At 42.3% G+C, this 13,736-nt stretch overlaps 1 protein-coding gene across 1 annotated transcript; it reads right to left on the bottom strand.

Moving 5' to 3' along the window:
- Positions 1-2,380: 2,380 nt before the first annotated feature.
- On the bottom strand, positions 2,381-9,469 carry CNRIP1 (cannabinoid receptor interacting protein 1). Its single transcript, XM_051613324.1, has 3 exons — positions 9,166-9,469; positions 8,338-8,482; positions 2,381-3,794 (listed from the first exon to the last, which is right to left on the bottom strand). Exons 1-3 carry the CDS (start codon positions 9,342-9,344, stop codon positions 3,630-3,632), a joined length of 489 nt encoding a protein of 162 aa, XP_051469284.1. The 5' UTR covers positions 9,345-9,469; the 3' UTR covers positions 2,381-3,629.
- Positions 9,470-13,736: the final 4,267 nt, after the last annotated feature.

Genomic DNA, 13,736 nt, shown 5'->3' with positions numbered 1-13,736 from the left:
ACAGAGCCTTGTTCAAACTCTAATGTTGTAATACAAGTCTTATGCAGAATCACAACTGTAATAATAATGACTACTAACTTGCTCTTAGCTCCTTTTACTCAGTAGTCTGGAAGTGTTAACTGCTACCTAAATAGAGATGAAAAAGTTACTCTTAAAAGATTCAGTATATATTTTTAAATTTTTTTCTTACAAAAATGAAGGCTGGACACTTAATGAGAAAAATCTTCAAAGTCTCTCATTTATAAAACCTTCAGGTATTAATGCTTTGTGGTTTCAGCTGGATTGACATATTGTCAGCATTTTCTGACCCTAGAATGGATGAAAATATATGTTTAAGCTTAGTATATTGTGTCCTGTTCTGAACAAAAATGAAAATACTAATTAGAAAAAGAGCAAACTTGTCTGGAGATTAAACACTGCTGATTGAATCATGCACCAAACTGTCACAGCAACAGTTTTTTAGTGACTCAAGCTTTATGAGTATTTCATAGAATCATAGAATGGTTTAGATTGGAAGGGACCTTAAACATCATCTAGATCCAACTCCCCTGCATGAGCAGGGACACCTCCCACTAGACCAGGTTGCTCCAAGCCCCATCCAACCTGCTCTTGAACGTTTCCAGGGATGGGGCTTCCACAGTCTCCCTGGGCAACCTGTGCCAGTGTCTCAGCACCTTCACACTACAGGATTTCTTCCTAATGTCTAACGTAAATCTCCCCTCTTGCAGTTTGATTCTGTTACCCCTTGTCCTCTCACTACAAGCCTTTCTAAAAAGTCCCTCCCCAGCTTCCCTGTAGCCCCTTCAGATACTGGAAGGCCTGTTGTCCTGGATGAAAGAAATTTAAAATGTTACTTTCAGAGAACTCCTAAAGTCTTGGGTCTCCTTTGCTAGGAGTAAATGTTTGCTGTGTTAGTGAAACACTTTCTGAGCAAGAGGAAGTCAAACTATTTTGCTTTACATATACAGTGTCAGCACCATCATCTATGGTGGTATGGATACTCAGCAAACACCATGTGAATCATCTTCTGTTTAGGAATAATGAAAGACAATCAAGCCACATTTCTGTATACTTAAACCTCAGATAGGGGAGAAGGGTAGAATAGCTGCTGATAAATGCCATTTACACCTTCCCCATGATAAGCTGTTAAGCCTTCATCCTTTTTCTCACTGCCACTGTCTGTGGCAGCGACATTCAGTATTAGGATATGGAGCCTGCAAGACACACTTGCTCTGGCTGTTCTTTGCTTCCTTTAAAAACAATTCACTCCATCTGCAGTCTCTTTCTTGACCACCCTCCAAACTGATTTTCAGCTGAATTGCTAGAGGGCTTGCTAGGACATAGAATCGTAGGGGTTGGAAGGGACCTCTCAAGTTCATTGAGCCTTGATCAAATTGCTACCCTATTTGGCATTAACATGAACGTATTTACTTTAGGAAAATCGTGCTTCCAGGTAGCTGAGGATAATAGCCCTCCTGTGCCAGGAGAGGCTGAATTTATTCATTGTAACACTTTTTTTCTTAAATGCTGGAGGCTAGGACATTGTGGGCCAAGGATTTCATAGAAGCTGAACTCAAAGTAAAGGCCTGTCTTACACATTTTAATTTTACTAGGACAGAGGTTGCTTCGTTAATTAATGAATCCCACATATTTTTTTGCTAATGTGATTCCACTTCATATGTGCAAACAAAATAAACCAAACATACCGATTGTTGCAGAAGAAAATCATGTTCTAGCAGTGGAGAGATGGAATTGATTGACAGCTGGAAGTTTGGTATCATTGAAGCCTGTTATCTGCAAATTTCTGCTAAAGGGCTGGCAATAACACTTCTATCTGAAATACAGATTTTGTTTGAATTTGCTTAGTTCAGTTTTTTCATTTTGCAGAATTCTTTCTGTAGTCTAGGAAGAGCCTGAGACAGATGTTAACAAAGAAGATTATTTCTAGAATTTCATTGCAATGAAATTTTCCTGTGTAATATTGCCTCTGAGTAGAGATGCAACTGGCTAGCTTACTGTTCCAGTGATGTATTACATCATTGCCAGGCTTTTGTCTGTAGAAATTTGCAAAGTCAAGCTTTTTGATTAATAATTCAATGGAAGAAAATATTTAATTAGTACTTTGTGTCTGTCCTAAATCTCTACTTCTCACACTGTTATTGCAACAAAATGCAGTGGAATTTTATCAATAAGCTCTGTTGGGTGTTACCATATTGACTGTCTGCTTTCTAGAGCATTTGATCTGTATGTCCTAGGAACAGTATATTTGGGCAAAGAATAATGAGGTACTTTGGACTGGATTCTCAGAATACATAGCCTTTGCTGGCTGACTTTCTTTTTTTGGCATTAGTACTCATTTAGATGGTCATGCTAGAGAATAAATTGTTTAAGTCCTTTATTACAAAGATCAAAAGTCATGGTTACCATTTACATACACAATTTACAAATTATTCACAAAGGGAATAACAGATATGCAAGAACTGACAGCTTACTTCAGCCCAAGTTGGGGATGGAACAGTGTAGTTGTTTCCCTGCATTATTTACTGAAATAAAATGTGTTTGGTTTTTTTTTGTCTGTATATGTTAAACACTGATCTGGTGTTTATATAGCACCTTTAGTCATCATCACCATGCATATACTTACATGCATATCTTTATTTGAAAGAGTGCAATGCATGTATAAATACGCATTGCAAGAAATACTGTCAATTTTGGTATAATACAGTTGTCAGTCTTGGAAAAGTTGACTTGTAGGTTTTCACTGATGTGAGCAATGTGTCATAAAAAAGGAGATTACTGTTGTAACTCTTACTCTAAGAACTAAATTCAGTATGGTAGCTGTATCTTTCAAGAATACTATATGATGTTAAGAGAGATATTAGCCATGTGTTAGATGTCTCTGGTATATTGCTTTTCTATCCTTCAGGTTAACATGTTTCATACAGTTTCCTAAAGCTATTTTAGAGACTGGAGAATTGAACAGAGAATTCTATTTTGCGAGATTTGGTAAATTAACAAATGTCACAGAATATCTTACAGCACTTAACAAAAGGGAGAACGAGTTTCCAAATACCCTGGTATGAAAGCACAATATTAACGGTGTAGTAGCTGCCATTTAGCTAAACCTACAAATATCCATAATTTGCACTTCTTGTTGTCCACTGGGATGACATGTGTGACAAAACGCTCAAAGGAGCACACCTATTTAGGAGCAAACAAATATAGATACAGAAATCACCAATGTGATGTTGCATCCAAATTCTAAGCAATAAAGCAAAACACTTCACTAAAGTTGCTACATCTAGTGGAACCCATTTAGTGGGCATAATGCAAATACTTACGACAGTATTACGATTTATGACTTTCTACCAGGCTATCAAGTATTCTTTCCCATGAACTTTACAGTATTCTCAGGATGACAGATAAAGAATGTTACAGATGCCATGGTCAACTTAAAATACAGTAATAGGCAAAGATTTCAGTGGCACCACCTGTATATACAATGTAGTTGATGGAAACTTATGTAACAAAGCAATGTTACATTATGCCTTTGTTAAGGCTTCTTGCTGGTTTTAAAAGGTAGATCTTTTGTTGGGGAGGTTGTCCAGGAGTATGGGTTTCACATTTCTTCAGTGGAAGGTCTCTTTATTGATCCACATAAGACTGCGTGTTTCATTTGGTTTGCATTCGTACTCAATACTACCAAAACTGTTTCCCCATTGGCAGTGATCCCGTTTGTGGTAGTTGTAGAATTTGACTTGCCAGACTGTTTCAAAAACACCAATGTCATTAAACTGTGAGGAAGACAGAATACCAGTGTTAGTGAGCTGATTATTTTGTTGTTTTCTCTCTCTTATTGGGAAGCAACACTCTTATTAAACTGGAATATAAAACAGCTGATGTAACAGTTATTTTTCCTTAAGTCAATATGTTAAAGATCTGTAAAGCCTGCTCTAGCAGTCATAAAGTTTTTTTATGCTTAGGCATACATATAACATGAAGGATCAGATTCTCCATGTACTGTTGTCTTGCACTTGTATCTGGGAAATGCAAGGGACTAAAAATATTCAAGTTTCCGTATGGATAAATGTTACTAACAGCAAGAATCAAAGTTACTGTTCTTCTTAAGATGACACAGCAATAGTTGGCGTAATGATCTCTAGGTGTATTGTATACACATATCATGTAGCAGTGATCTGTATTGATTCAGGCCAGCACTTCACCTTTGTACTGTACCTGGAGGCTTTCTTTTGCTTTATCTGAAATATTGAATGTCCCCATATTTAGTAGCCTTGTGTATGCAGTGTCTTGATTGAGATATGCTGCTATTAGACAACTTACTTCTTCCCTAGGATTCTGTTCTGCATTTTACATGAAACTTAAGCAAGAGAGGTTCTCCTTTGTCCATTTATGTAATTGCTAGTTGTACTGTGATAATGTAGCTTTTCAAACTTAGATATGAGGCTAGGAAGGAGATAATCAGTGCATGTTAACAATTAAGTGTCTAATACAGTGAAGACATTGACTGCAAGATGTCTGTGCTTGCAGCTTTTAAGTGAATGAGACTATGGCTATACTAAGTTCTGTAAAATGAAACACCTCACTTCTTTGAAGCCATTGCTAGATACCTTTGCAATATCAGAAAAAAACATATCAACAAGGCTTATGGGGGTAGATCATGACTTCAGTTATGATGGTGATGTAAAATTTTATTTTCTGTGCCTTGAGATGCTGCAGAAAGTCCAGACTATGGGTCTGAAGCCTATACAGATTGCTGTTGGTCCCAGTAGTATAGTTTGTTGATTGTGCTGTGTTGTTAGAAGATACTAGATAGTGGATTCATTGCTACTGAAGGACACTGTTCTTCAACATTTTTTCCTTTTAAAGATTTCCATCACTCACTTTAATGACTGCTTCTTCACTTGACTATTTTTCATTTCCATCATGTGCTTGGGAGCTGACCTTTGATCATCTGCCTGTTACAATCACTTGCAAAGTCAGTATGAAAGCCCTTTTACACAGTGAGTCTTCCCAACTTGCAATCAGTTCCTTCTGTATACAGTTTTCTCAGAAGGACATATATATTTTTTTTTTAATTTTTTTTTAAATCCAAAATATGGTTTGCCAACTGCTGATGCATAATCGACATTGCTTTAAACCTTCCCCCAGCCCACTGTGGTAACTTAAATTTAGCCATGACAACAGCAGGAGTTTCTGTGTGCTGTTAGTGAAAGGTTTTTATTTGGCTCCAGTTCCAAGTGTTACCTTAAAGGAGTAGCTGAAATACTTCTGCTACTTCTTTGACGAAGAGAGAATGAGATGTACAGGCTATTTTATCTCTCACAGCAAATAAAACCTTAAGATTTTTTTTTTTAATTAATCATCTTTGATAGTAATCCTGATACACTCATAATGCAAGGTTAAGCACATTGGATGTTACTGTACACAATCCACACAGAGAAATTGTCAGAGAGGAGCATGAGCCACCCTCAGTCTGGAAACTGAGGACGAAAAGGCATTTCTAATAGCATTTGTAGAAGATGATATGATACAAGAGCAACATTTTGTTTCATTAATGTATGGAGGATTTGAATTTCAACAAGATAAAGGAAGAAAACAAATTATATCTTCCTGCAATGACACAGTTTGCTGAGCTACGCTGTGTTGTTTGCCTTCTGTGGATTTCCTGGAGGACAGAATTAATTGCAGAGCTTTTCTACTACCATGTACCTCCCCCTCAGCCCAGTACTTAGCAGATGCAGCAGCTCTGTGGCATAATGAGCATTCTGCATCCTCAGAGCTCCCCTGAATTCCCACGGCTCCTGCAGCTGAATTCTGGCTCCTCCACTGGGCCTGTATCTGGGCTTCCCCAGGCAGGAGGGATGGTCCTACTGTTTGTAGGTGAGGTTATTTCCCTATCTGCTATTCTCTGTCATCCAGCACTATAGGTGTGAATGGTTATTTAATCACTCCCTCTGAATTTGCTTACTGGGCATAGAGGTCAGGCTTCTTTAGTCAATCTTAGTCTAGTCTGACCAAGAATAAAATGAGACACCAAGAGAAATTTCTAGTTTAGTTTACATCATTTACTGGAGAGATTAGCAGTTTCTGGATGGTGCACTTAATTGAGAGTTTGGATAACAGAAATGCATCTTCAGATTCTGGAATTCAGAAAGAGGATTGTTGTTTTGTTTGTATGTATGTATGGCTGTAATGGGTCAGATGCCTACCAGCCAGTTAAAGTAGGAGCACAAAGAATTATTTTTTTAAGTTTTAAAGCAGATGGGAAATAAATTCTTGAGGACTTTCTATCTTTCAGGGTTTAGATTGGCAGTATCAGACTAGTTTATAACTGCAGGACTGACCTTATGGTCTGTTTCTAATGTGAATTCAGATTTCATGCCTTAAATAGTATCCTTATCTCCCTAGGATGCATCAGGATCCTGCCTTTTCTAGAAAAGGAAGTGAAGGCTGAAGTTCCTCATAGTTGGAGGAAATAGGAAAATTTAAAGCTGTATGCAGTAAACCCAGTTTTGAAGATTTGGGAAGTAAGTATTAGAAATAGTTTTCAAGTTGAGCTGTCTGAGGCTGGTTCCCATAATCTGTTATGGCTCTGTCTAGCTGAGCAGTTAAATGTGTAAATCCCTGTTGGGTTGCCTTAATTAATAATTTAAAGTATCCACTGTGGACATGGAAATCTACTGAAGAACCCATCTATCAAGATCAGATCCTAAACGGGGTTGAGGAAGTGCTTAAGATCCTAGCTTCATGTTTAATATCTCAGGATTTGATTTGTAAAAGCAACTCTTTGGACAAATATTGTGGCTACTCATTCTGATGCTGCAACAAACTTATCTCAGAGCATGTATCCGCAAATCAGACCCTCCTTGCATTTCTTGGAATTACTTTGTATTTTAACTTGGTTTTCTCCGTAAGAAAAGTTAAACTTCAAGATTTTCAGAGTTCACATCAGTGCTACACTTAGGGGTGAAGGTGGCTATCAAAATAGGGATGCCTCAGTCAAAGCAGCTGGTTTTTTTTGGGATCATTGCCCTTTCCCCTCCTCGTACAAGGACATTGTGAGATATAACAGCAGTACTCAAAAAGTGGCAACCAGCAGCCCTGTTCTGCTGGCTGAGAAGTCATTCTGGGTGTTTGGATTTCCTGGGTATTCCAAGGAGGTGACTGTATGGAAAAATGATTAACATGGACATATGGTAGTATTATTAACCTAGGGTTATGAAGTGGTACCTTTTAATGTGATCTGGGTCTCCAAATTAAGTTACCCATGTTGTAATTATTGAAATCTCCAAATGGAGATGTTACAGTTCTTATTCAGAAGGAGATTGCCATGCTAAATGATGATTCAAGGGGAGAAAAAAAAACAAAACAAAAAACCAAAAAACAACCCCCCCAAAAAACAAAGATAAAGATCAAGATGAAATCTTGAGTGCAGTGAACAAACGTGAGAAAAAGCTGAAATCTGGTAGGCTTGGCAAGGTCATAAACTTGTATAAATTGCAACAGACCCTTAGGAGAGCTTCAGATAAAGATGGCTTACTGCCCCATTTCCACTTTTTGGTACAGGATCCACAGAAAAAATAGCAAGAACCCCTCACAACTGTAATTGGTGTGGGCAGGGAACCCCAAAAAGCCAGAGTAAACCAAATCTCCCTCTGCACTCTGAGCGCACCACCCAAAGAGATCTGTGGAAATCTGCCTGCTGCTCTTCCTGTCTTCTGTCAGCTCTGCTGCCTTATGGGCTTGAGCTTTTGTCACCTCGTTTTGCGGCCGTGGCATGTACCTTGGCTCTTGGAGGTTCTCTTTAAGGTTGGGGTGAGGAGATACTTGAATAAGAACTTAAACTTGTGGATGCAGAGATAATGTGATAATGGAATCTTATAGGGAAATAAATGGGGAAGACAGCCTTTGGGGGAGTGTGGTGGGTCCCTGTGTGCCAACAGCTTGGGACTGGATTTCTAGCCAGAGAACTTGGGGAGAGTTTCCTGAAGTCTGTAATATGCCCTACAGAAAAGGTGAGAAGTTCAGTTCCTGTTTCTTTTTCCTGCAGCACCCTACAAGGCTGTGGGAATCTCTATAAATTTCCTGACTACTTCTTGGCCCTTACTGCTCTCTTAGCTTCCCCTGGGGAAGCAAGGCTTGCGTTTTCCAGCTATGCCCTGGCCTGCAGTCTTACTGACACAAAGCAGAGGGGAGTGCAGCAGGTGTGGTCAAACTTTGCCCTGGAATGCTTCACCTCCACAATTTCCTCTCTAGAGGTCAATCCCCTGCTGCCCTCCCTTGTCTTCCCGTGCCATGCTTGGAGAACCCACATACCTGCATGTTGACCTGGATGGGCTGTCTCTCTCCACTCTTGGTATGGGGCACCCCTTCTGTGTCATAGATCCCTGTGTAAGAGGCCACCTGTGCATCCCGTGATGTCTCTTCCAGTGGGACATTGATGCCCCCGATGCCCATTGTCCTGCAAAGAGACAGGATCTGGCATTTCAGCAGCCCTGCAGGTCCCCTTCCCTAGCTGTGTGGAGCCAGACTCTGTGCTGGGGGATACTTCAGGGATTTTATCAGACCTGCAGGTGCTGCTGACTCACTGGGGCTCCTGAAAAATGTCAGGGTTCTGCATCATCCAGGGAAGGTGTAGAAAGGAAAGGCAGGAGGGATCTGATCTCGAGTAGCTGGGGAGAGGTTAGTCAAATCCCTTCTCCAGGGCTGTCTCTCCACCCAGAGACGGGTCCCCATCGGCATCCTCCCTGCTCCCAGTCTCTGTCGTGTTGCAGCGATACTCGAGCACGGTGCAGCACTGATACGCAGGGACAGAGGGACCTACCTCTCCCTCTGTCACCAGGACAAGCCCCAGGGAAGGAGGGAGAAACGGAGCTGGGCTTGAAAGAGCTCCAGCAGAAGGAGAGGAGGGAGAGGGAAGGAAGCATCTCCCAAACGCAGCCTCTCTTTCGAGCCAGCCGGGAAAAGCAGTGGTAACAGCTGGCCAGGGACCTAGAAACGGAGCCACCAAAGGAAAAGGGCGGGGAGGGAGAAATCACGGAAACCCCGTGCTGTCACATTGCCAGGAAAAAATATTAAACCTCTAAAAATAAAGCAGCGGAGAAGGGAGGGCCGGGGGAGCGGCCCCGGGGAGTCTGCACTTACGTGGCCTGGACGGTGCCGGGCCGAAGAGCCACCTCGATCTTGTACTTGGCCCCGGTCAGCAGCTTGATGGTGCGGTTCTGGCCGAAGCGCTGCCCGTCCACCTTGAAATACACCGCCCCGTCGTTGGGCTGGATTTTGAGAGAGACGCTGATTTTCACGAGGCTGGGGATGTCGCCCATCGCTTGTCTCCGGGGAGGGGCGGGGCGGGCCGGGGGGCTCTGCGCTCGGCTCTCCCCCTCCGCAGAAGGCGGCTGGCCGGGAGAGGAGAGCGAGGCCGCGAGGGAGAGGAAGAGGAGGAGGGAGGAGGAAGAGGAGGGGCTGCCGGGTCCCAGCCAGCCCAGCCCTTCCCAAAAGCAGCAGATGATATATCTGTGTTCTCCCTCCCTCCCTCTAATCGAGCCGCAGCATCTGGGCAAGCAGATGCCCCCCCCACCCCACGCACACCCTGGGAGACACTTGCAGCTGCTCAGATTGCACCCGGTTTCCAGGGAATTAATCTGGCCCTGATTACCGGAGCCTTAATCTCGCCCGTTCGCCCCGGGAGCGAGCGCGGGGGGCCGGGGCCGGGCCAGGCCGGGGCGGTCTGGGCGCCGCCTCCGCCCTTCAGCACCACGGGGGTGGACAGCGGCGCGGGGAGGGGCCCCTGCCGAGCCGCCCTCCCCGCCCTCCTCCGCGGGGTCCCTTCCAAGGGCACCCCCTCCGCAGGGAGCCCTCCCGAAGGCTGATGGAGCCCCTGGGGTGGGCTCGAAGCATCTGCCTAGCGGCAGGCAGGAGCCAGGGCTGGCGGAGAGGGGAGGGAGGGCGGGGAGCAAAGACGTTTTTGTGGCTCTTCCCTCTCCCTGTGTGGCAGGAGGTTTTTGTGAGGCACCGTCTCAGCTTCTTGCTCCCTGAAGAGCCACCAGGATTTGGTTCAGGGTTTCAGTTGGGGTTATTTGAGTCACTTCATTGCGATCTTCACATTTTCTTAGAAAAAGGTACTGCTGTAATTGCAGCATCAGATCAGAATCTCATTTCTTTAAGTCTAATACTACTCTTTACCAAAGGCTGGTATCATTTCTTCAAAGAGAAAGATCTTTGGAACTGGGAGTTGTACCATAATTCAACTCTCCATGGGTCTCATTCTCATCTAACAGTTGGAGGTTGATTTTAACCCAGGAGCAGGTTTGTGCGTCCTTTCCATTCTTTTGCATTCGTTCTTGTTTGCTGTTAAAACTGCCACAAGAGTTGGCCCCAAATATGTTTTTTTGTTTGACATTATGGCAGAGTTAATGATTTTGTTAGGAGAATTTCACAGCTACACATTGCACTGGACCTGATCTTTTCTTTCTTTTTCTGGAGCTGGAATGTACATGTGATAGTAAAATGTAATATTGCTAAGCCAAATGGAAGATACAGCATTAGCTAGCTGCATTTCTCTATGCATGCAAATTAATCAGTGAATTAATTTTATTATGAACATTAAGCAAAATAATACATTCTGCTGAAAACTTAATGGCTGGGGAAAAAAAAAAAAAAAAAAGAAGATAAATCTTACTGTATTTGCCTTGATGAGGTATCCAGCTAAGAATAGGGTTCATAATGTGCCCAGCCAGCCAGGTTTCTATAAAGATAAGGGTAGGGCATGATCCCTGCCCCTCAGAACTGTGTATGGTGAGTTTTTTTAAGTAACATCCTACCTTCAATAGCAGTCACTGGCAGCAGGGACTCCCTGTAGGGAAGCTGTTACACAGTGTGGCCATTGCTTCTCCCACTGAACAATCAGGAGTGAAACAAATGCTGTTAAAAAAAGCCCAAGACTTCCTTATGTATGATGAGGTAGCACCATTATCAACATTGATGTATGAGAAGAATCTTTGGGCTTGGTCAGTCACCTAAGACTCTTGTGTTGTCAAGGGACATCTAAGAAAAGAGTAGCTGTATCTAATCAAGTAGTAAGTTGTGGGAGCAACTAATCCCTGAGTGTGCACCAACATTTGATCATGAATCATGCACTGAACTCCATTAATCTGTTGCAAAGTTCTTTGCTGACTTTAAAGGTCCTCAAAAGCAGTCTAGCAAAAGTAAGGTAAAATGAATGGTCTTGAAGGTATCTTGGAAGTTACCAGACAATCAAGTGGTATGCACAGGTTTTCAGCTGAGGAAGCAGCTACTATATGCAGACACTTAGAACAGTGTGGCTCCACAGAAGAAGACCACATGTGCATTTCTCTGTATCTTTTTTTTTTTTTTTCCTCAGCACAACAGAATTCTCATTTTATCATTATATTCTGCTGCAACTGATGTACTTTGTGGTTTGTTGAAAGTTTTGCCTGCGGCAATTCCCACTTCTCTAATTTTAAATGTAACTCAGTACGAAATCACAGAGGCCTTACGCATGGGGAATCTGATAGTGTCACTTAGTGGTGTGTGAAGAATAATGGCCATTGCCAGGGATCAGTTTTACTCACCTCATGGGTCAGACATATCATGTTGTAGTAAATTGTGTGTAGCTGAAGTCATTGATTGCAATTAGTTTCCTAAGTACAAGTGAGGCCAGATCTATAATGAGGTTTTTTTCCCCTTGTTATTTCTGCCTGAATGATCATCTTTCTCTGGACTCAGCTCAGGCTGTGACTTTATTGCAGACCACTATGGCAAAAAGTGGCAAATGTAAGGGAAAACTATAAAAGCATCATGTTATGGATTACATATGCATAGGCTGAGTAACTGATTTCCATGTGAAAGTGAAAACTGATGAGAGTAGAACATTTAGGAAGAAGGAATTTTAAGTGTTGGCACTGCCTTTCTTTGTATCAGTCTTATAACTTTGCATGCTTGGTGCATTCACCTATCTGATCCTACCAGATCCTCTTTATCGGTATAGATCAAGGGGGAGGGTTGCCTTTACTAAGTCTTTCTGGGAGGTTAATTGTGTTGCTGCCCATCTTAGTGGCCCTGACCAGCCTCACCTGGGACCTCCATCCACACATCTGCCCATGGGCCATATTTCAGCTTAGCCCTGGGCTTTTAGTCCCTTTCTGCTTTATGCTTAGGAGTGCTCGTCTCCAGTTCTGCCATAGACATATCCAGCCATAGATGCACTGACTTTGACCTGCAGGCAGACTATCTGGCTTGATCTCAGTGCATTTGTGAAGATGCCTGATGCTGTGGGCTGCTCTCTCACTGAGGGTGGTGGGATGGGCCCTGGCTAGAGAAACCCATGCCCTTCTAGTCCCCATGGGAATTTTATATGGATCCCAGCCTCCAGGCTGCTGCATGGTTACCTGATACTAATTGCTTGGTATTCTCTTGGGAGCAAAATACCTGCAAGAGGAAGGAAGCAGTGTGGATTTGCCAGGAGCACAGAGCAGATGTACTGCTGTTTACAAGATTCAAAGCAAAATAGTTAATCAAAGACTTGGGACAAGGTCCCATTTCTTCTAAGATACAGCAATAATTTACATCCAGGAATAAAGAAATAAATTTCTGTATCTTCCTCCATTCTCTATGCCTACATTTAAGGGGTGGGAATCTTTAGTGTCTTTGTAAAGTTAAAACCTGTTTTTTTGTGGGTTTTTTTTGTTTGTTTGCTTGTTTGTTGGATGGTTTTTGTTTGGATGGGTTTGGTTTTTTTTCAGTCCTTCAAGTCTACTTTTTGTTCCCCTGGCACCTGTTGTCTGAAGTCAGCAAGGTACATTAAGCTAATTCCCTTCCCTTGGGGCAGGAATATTGCAGTACTCTCCTGTGCCCTGGTGAACTCCTTAGTACTTTTGAGGGGAGTGGTGAGCTTCCTCAAGTGAGTTGCAGTCAGCATGCTCAGCTGTTCTCATCTGTTGTTCTTTCTTCCCAGAGCTAAGGAAGTACCTCATACTGCAGCTGCATCCTCTGAGACCTGTCTCTTGTGCTCAGGCCTTCCCCGCTATGGCTACATTGCCTGCATGTGTCACTGATAAGGAGCTACTGCAGGGAAGAGGTGACTGTGTCATGGGTGAGGTTGTGTGTATGCAATGAAAAACTAGAGTTAATACACAGATAAGCTATGGCCTATGTTTTGTGCTTGTCCAATTCATCTAGAAAACATCATGAAGAAATCTGCTTGTTCTCTTGACTGCATCACACAGTGTGATCTCTCTACACATGATAATATGTCAACTGTGTAAGCTTTTCAGTGTTACCATTTATGCAGGCACTTAGAATTAATGCACTAATCCTGCTGCATAGCTCCACACAATTAAATATATAAACATACCTTGAGGTCAGAACAAGATGGTTCATTTATGATGGCCGGTCCACAGCATTTAGATTCCAAGGTGATATGGCTGTAATAGTCTTTTCACACTTGCACTTCTGATTCCTTTCTCCACTCAGTGCTAAATTTGGAAATGTTTGGGTTTCTTTTCAAGAAGTGAAAAAAAAAGCCACAATCTCTCATTCACTAAAAATAGCCATATGTGTGATTCTGTATGGAGAGAACTGTACTGTGACCTACCAGCCCTCAATTTAATACCGTGCAGAGATGAGAAAGGGTTTTACTGAACTATAAGCCAGACTCTTTATCACATTTTCAAACAATTTGTGTGTATTATTTTCCC

This window comes from Apus apus, chromosome 3 (assembly GCF_020740795.1).
Source record: "Apus apus isolate bApuApu2 chromosome 3, bApuApu2.pri.cur, whole genome shotgun sequence".
Classification (NCBI taxonomy): Eukaryota; Metazoa; Chordata; class Aves; order Apodiformes; family Apodidae; genus Apus; species Apus apus.
Note: the sequence above shows the minus strand (reverse complement) of the source record. Positions and strands in the feature narration are given on the sequence as shown.

Excerpts from the sequence above, each read along its gene's own strand:
- CNRIP1 (XM_051613324.1), bottom strand. The coding sequence starts at position 9,344 with ATGGGCGACATCCCCAGCCTCGTGAAAATCAGCGTCTCTCTCAAAATC. Across the intron at positions 8,483-9,165 it reads CCCGGCACCGTCCAGGCCAC|GACAATGGGCATCGGGGGCA; the intron begins GTAAGTGCAGAC and ends GTCTCTTTGCAG. Across the intron at positions 3,795-8,337 it reads CCATCCAGGTCAACATGCAG|TTTAATGACATTGGTGTTTT; the intron begins GTATGTGGGTTC and ends TCTTCCTCACAG.